Source organism: Nerophis ophidion, linkage group LG13, assembly GCF_033978795.1.
Source record: "Nerophis ophidion isolate RoL-2023_Sa linkage group LG13, RoL_Noph_v1.0, whole genome shotgun sequence".
Lineage (NCBI taxonomy): Eukaryota > Metazoa > Chordata > Actinopteri > Syngnathiformes > Syngnathidae > Nerophis > Nerophis ophidion.
The window spans coordinates 59,791,441-59,797,774 of record NC_084623.1 but is presented as its reverse complement, the minus strand read 5'-3'; the positions used below and the strand labels follow the sequence as shown (position 1 = coordinate 59,797,774).

At 38.1% G+C, this 6,334-nt stretch overlaps 1 protein-coding gene across 3 annotated transcripts in view; it reads right to left on the bottom strand.

Annotated features, from left to right (window-relative positions):
* The window catches only part of LOC133564815 (dehydrogenase/reductase SDR family member 13-like), a 7,710-nt gene extending 2,014 nt beyond the window's left edge, over nucleotides 1–5,696 (bottom strand). The window contains exons 1-6 of one of the 3 annotated variants that reach the window (XM_061919323.1): nucleotides 5,556–5,696; nucleotides 5,384–5,439; nucleotides 5,130–5,173; nucleotides 3,340–3,458; nucleotides 2,917–3,040; nucleotides 744–1,070 (exon numbers count right to left, since the gene is read on the bottom strand). In XM_061919323.1, coding sequence (XP_061775307.1) covers nucleotides 744–1,070; nucleotides 2,917–3,040; nucleotides 3,340–3,458; nucleotides 5,130–5,173; nucleotides 5,384–5,439; nucleotides 5,556–5,591 — 706 coding nt within the window. In that variant the 5' untranslated portion in view covers nucleotides 5,592–5,696. Of the gene's footprint in view, nucleotides 1–743; nucleotides 1,071–2,916; nucleotides 3,041–3,339; nucleotides 3,459–5,129; nucleotides 5,174–5,383 lie in introns of all 3 variants that reach the window. The other 2 variants (XM_061919324.1, XM_061919322.1) reach the window with 2 other exon arrangements.
* Nucleotides 5,697–6,334: the final 638 nt, after the last annotated feature.

Here is a 6,334-nt window from a genome sequence, read left to right as displayed (position 1 = left end):
GAAATATGTCAGTATTCTTAAAAGTATATGATGGAATAAAGACCTACTGACATGTTTAATAAGTGCCAGAATGTTCCCAAAGAAGTTACGCTACTTTTACTCCGTTACATTTAGTTGCATTCCGATTTTTATATTCATTTATAATCTTTTGATCATGGCTAGCCAAGACGTATTATTATTGTCAGCATCCTACTTCCGGCAACCACTGTCATGTGACTGTGTTTAGCCAATCCAACTTGAGCAGTAGTGACGTTTCGTTCCGTTTCAACCAATCAAATAAACACAAAGTACAGCTATAGGAAGTTAAAATGTCAGTATCTTTAAAAAAAAGTTGACTAACAAAACGATCTTTTATTATGTCTCTGATGACCCTAATAACTACAAGTGTCATTTAAACACATTAAAACATTACCAACAACATCAAAAGGCAGTGGAAAGGTGTCAGTATTTGTTAGATCCGGCGCTTGAAAGTTACAAGTGCTAATTAATTAGCATGTAGCAATGTCTTCTTCTACTGTTTACATCTAACGTGGCTTAACAAGCGGGAGTGACCACAGTCGCCCCCTAGTGTATGAGAGGCACACTGCGTGTGGCCGTCACTCTGTAGAGATAAGACTCCAACTTCACATGGAGATGTGAAAATAGAATATATGGAAAATCATTGTTTTCTTCTAGAATGTAGTGGGTGTGGCTTATACACGTGAAACATGGACAAAGATGATAGCAGTGAGACCTTCACCGACCTGGATGTAGGCTGTAGCAGGTGACCTCTGACCCCTCCAGCCTGTTAGCCAGCTCCCTGGTGAAGAGCAGGTTGCAGAGTTTGCTGTTGCAGTAAGCCCGGAAGTCCTGCCAGGTGGACTGGCCCGACACCAAGTCCTTGTGGGACGCCAGCAGGGAGAAGTCCACGCTGCCGAGGCGGTAGAGAAGCGAGGCCACGTTCACCACCCGAGCCGCCCCGCACCGCCGCATGCGCTCCAGGAGAAGGTTGGTGAGCAGGAAGTGACCCAGGTGGTTGACCCCCAACGCCATTCCAAAGCCCTCTTGTGTGCGTCCGGGACCCATGTGACCTGTGTTGGGGCACGACTCCCATTAGACTCCCAACTGTTTCAAGTCAGGGTGTCCAAACTGCATTTACTTGTACAAGCACTTCATGCACACAGTAGTACAACTTGTATGAATATTAATAATAATAATATGAATATTAATAATAATACTAATAATTGTATTAATAACTACAAAAATATTATTAATGATGAAAAAATAATATCAATAATAAAAAACATACTAATAATATTATTAATAATAATATAATTACAAAATAATAATATTACTAATAATTATAGAACAGTAATAATAATATTACAAATAATAATGTTAAATGGGTTGTACTTGTGTAGTGCTTTTCTACCTTCAAGGTACTCAAAGCGCTTTGACACTATTTCCACATTCACACATTGATGGAGGGAGCTGCCATGCAAGGCCCTAACCACCAACCATCAGGAGCAAGGCTGAAGTGTCTTGCTCAATTACACAACGGTTGAGACAAGGTTGATGGAAGGTGGAGATCGAACCAGGAACTCTCAGGTTGCTGGCACGGCCACTTTCCCCACCAGCGCCACACCATTTATAATAATAATAATAACAATATACACAATTTTATAATAATATTAATAACAAAATATAAATAATACTAATCATTTTATTAATAATTATAAACTATTATAATAATAATAACAAATAATATAATTATTAATAATATTAATACAAAATTATAATATTAATAATACAAAATATACAGAACAATCATAATATACAAATATTAATAATAAATACAAATAATGTTATTATTAATAATAAAATACAAATATGATTATTAATAATACAATATAATAATGAATAATATAAAAATATTCATATGATTAATATTACAAGATAATCATTAATAGTGAAAATTATATTTAATAAAAAACAATGTATTAATAATTTATAAAACAGTAAAAACAATATTAATGACAATAGTAATAATATACAAATAATAATATTAATAAATATATACAAAATATATTAACTTAATAATAATAATAATAGTAACAATAAAATACAAATAATAATAATATTATTAATGATAATTATTCCATCCATCCATCCATCATCTTCCGCTTATCAGAGGTCGGGTCGCGGGGGCAGCAGCCTAAGCAGGGAAACCCAGACTTCCCTCCCCCCAGCCACTTGGTCTAGCTCTTCCCGGGGGATCCCGAGGCGTTCCCAGACCAGCTGGGAGACATAGTCTTCCCAACGTGTCCTGGGTCTTCCCCGTGGCCTCCTACCGGTTGGACGTGCCCTAAACACCTCCCTAGGGAGGCGTTCGGGTGGCATCCTGACCAGATGCCCGAACCACCTCATCTGGCTCCTCTCCATGTGGAGGAGCAGCGGCTTTACTTTGAGTTCCTCCCGGATGGCAGAGCTTCTCACCCTATCTCTAAGGGAGAGACCCAAACTCATTTGGGCCGCTTGTACCCGTGATCTTATCCTTTCGGTCATGACCCAAAGCTCATGACCATAGGTGAGGATGGGAACGTAGATCGACCGGTAAATTGAGAGCTTTGCCTTCCGGCTTAGCTCCTTCTTCACCACAACGGATCGATACAACGTCCGCATTACTGAAGACGCCGCACCGATCCGCCTGTCCATCTCACCATCCACTCTTCCCTCACTCGTGAACAAGACTCCCAGGTACTTGAACTCCTCCACTTGTAATATTATTATTATTATTAATGAAAAATATAATATAATAAAAATAATACACATTTTTTTATTTTCCTGAGGGAACTCTACTGAAGGAGTCAATAAAGTACTATCTCTTTATCTATCTATCTATCTATCTATCTAACTAATTAATAATATGTACCTTACCTGCATTGTTGATGAGAATGTCCAATCTGGGCTCAGATTTCAAGAAGGTGTCAACAAAGCTGCGAACAGACTTCAAGCTCGCCAGATCCAAGTGCATGAACACGATTTGAGCATTGCCGGTCTCCTGGAAGACAAAACTTCTATCATTCTATAATTTCTATTATTTTTTGTCATTTGTTGATGACTTCTTTGATAAATCAAGTCATTGGATGAAATAAGGCTTGGCGCTCCGTATATCGCAATAGACACGTAATCGATGTCAATAAAGAATGTATTCGATATATATTTTTATTTTTATAGAACGCATTATTTTTTGGTATCGAATACGTGTCCCTCGCGATCTTGACATTGCCCATCCCTACTAGATCAGCTGACTTAGTTAAAGAAAAAAAGATGCAATCAACAAGTGCATCAGTTCCTCACCAGCCGGATGTCAAACACGGCGGCCTCAGCTTTCTCCTTGTTGCGACACGCCAGGATGACTCGGGCTCCTCTCTTGGCTAGTTCCACAGCGGCGGCCTTACCGATGCCCGTGTTGCCTCCTGACAAAACCACTCCACTCATCACCAAAATAACAACTGCCAGTAGTCAACAAAACATCATCCAATGACGCCTTTTTCCAAAGGTTGAAATGAACACTTGAAATATGCATGAAGATAAACGTGTGTTCTTACTGCCACATCATAGCAAATGAATGGGTTCTCTCACAATATTGCACTCCTCGGGTTGTACAGTACTAATAAGGTACCACGGTACTCACAAATAACAAAAGGTACTGCGAAAAATACCAGATGTTTTTATCATGGAGATGAGAGGCTGTGTACCTATTTTGGCTTCCTCACTAATGATAAAGGTGAAACTATAGACGCTAAAGTGCCGCTGCATTAAAACATAGCAAGCTGGCAACTAACGCCCCTTCACAGTGTTTTAGCTACTTCCAAATCACTAATCCTCGCCTCCACGGCGACAAATAGAGTAAGTTTCTTACAAGTACCAGTATTACTGCAGGTAGAGGAATAGCTAAACATGCTAACAGCAAGCTAGTGCTACTGAATGTCAACAAATGGGTGGATCTATACAAATGCGACTGTAACGATACCAAATACAAGAGTTGATAAAGCTGATGCTACAATAATTACATCAAATATGTTTATTACCAGAAAATCTTTTACAGAGGTGGGTAGTAACGCGCTACATTTACATCTACTTGAGTAACTTTTGGGATAAATTGTACTTCTAAGAGTAGTTTTAATGCAACATACTTTTACTTGAGTATATTTATAGAGAAGAAACGCTACTTTTACTCCGCTCCATTTATCTACATTCAGCTCGCTACTGATTTTTATCAATCTGTTAATGCACGCTTTGTTTGTTTTGTTTTGTCAGACAGACCTTCAAAGTAGGATCTATCACATGCCTGCGTTTCACCAATCAAATGCAGTCACTGGTGACGTTTGACTCCATTTCACCAATCAAACAGAGTCAGGCGGTCACATGATTAACTGCACACTTTTGTTTTTTCTATATAACATTTACAAACAGTTGAAAACAATAATCAAAGTAAGTACAAAAACAGTACAAAACAGTATAAAAACCGTACAAAACAGCGCCAGGGGGTTGTAAATTCAAAGTAACTAAAATAGAATGCAAATAAAAAGTATATATAAAATAAACAAAGTGCAAAGCCATAGACTCACTCAATCTCAGTAAATAAGTTTGTAACACAGCATCATCATTTCCACACTTTTTTGGTTGTTAGAGGTAAAGTGTTTTAATGTAGAGTTCTAAATCGTTTTTAAAGTCACAAAAAACAGGTCGGGTATTGAGAAACTTACATTTATGAATATAAAACTTAGCCAATAGTACAATGAGGTTGCAAAGGTAAAATTCCTTTTCTAATGTTTTTTCAATACAGTGTAAAACCAAATATATATTAATTAATACATATTATTGTTTTAGTTGCTTAAGAGATATTCCTGGCTCTAAATTTGTTCATTGATATTTTTATGTTTTTGTGCATTACTTGTTGCCGTCATCATTAAACAAACAGGTTACTCATCAGTTACTCAGTACTTATGTAGTTTTTTCACAACATACGTTTTACTTTTACTCAAGTAAACATTTGGGTGACTACTCTTTACTTTTACTTGAGTAATACAGCTCTAAAGTAACAGTACTCTTACTTGAGTACAATTTCTGGCTACTCTACCCACCTCTGTGTAGACGTTTTTTGAATACGCCAAGCTGAGTGACGAATCTGCAGACACGGGCAAAAATATAAATATACACGAAGGAAAAGTGACGAATCTGCGGACATGACCAAGAAAAGGAGTTGACCTAACAATGAAAACAATCGTGAAAACAATCGTGGCCTTCAAATGGATCATGTTTTTATATTAGATTGTAAAACGCTTGTCGCCATAACCTCGATGCTGTTCCATGTCGGTTATAAGCGGAACATTATTACCTGTGACGATGACCGTCTTCCCGGTCAGCATCACCGGGCTGAAGTTCCTGCTGCCCCTGAACGCAACATAATAAAGTAACAAGTAACAAAAGACGATTGTTGCTAAGACTAGCAGCGCCAACATCGCCGCTACCTCGTCAAACTCGCACTCTGACGCCGATAAAGTACTTACAGGGTTACCTTTGTAACCACGGGTCTTGTAAAACATGTAATTATTAAATGTGAGCTATGAAAGACGGACACCGGATTTTGACCGCCCGCCACATTTTTACAGGAATTGTAGCGTTAGACAAACCCCACTTCCGTTCCGGCCTTCACAATAAAAGTCCGAGTCGTCACATCCCTTTAACCGGAGTGAAGAAAAAAAAGAGGTTAAAAAAATAAGCGATTTAAAATTGTGATTTTATACAAAATGTTAAATGGGGGAAATACATCAAGTTGATACTTTAAAAAAAATAACGCTTTGTTTTATAATAATATATATATATATATATTTAAAAATGTATTTCAGATATACCAATTTTTGCTTTACTTTTTAAATTCTCATTCACAAAACTAAAAATCGGAGACTAAAATCTACACGGAGGTTCCACACCACTCACAAAAATAAAAGTTGTTTTATTTGCGGAAGCCTTTCTTTGTGGCTCTCCTGCGCTTGCGATAACAATCCACTAGAGGTCGCTGTGCACGCACTTAACGTTTTTTTAACAGACGTGTAGGAGCCAAATAGAGGGCCATACTTGAATTTATGTTTATTTTATTGTTTTTGAGTGATTCATGCGTGTATGTCAGTGTGCACCCTTTGCAGGTGGTGAAAAGTTCCCACGCAGGCCTATAAGGGGCAGGAGCGCGCTGGGCGCATGATTGGCAGTCGGGCACCAGCATACAGTCTTTGACCTCACCTGTCTGTAGACCTCACCTGTCTGTAGACCTCACCTGTCTGTAGACCTC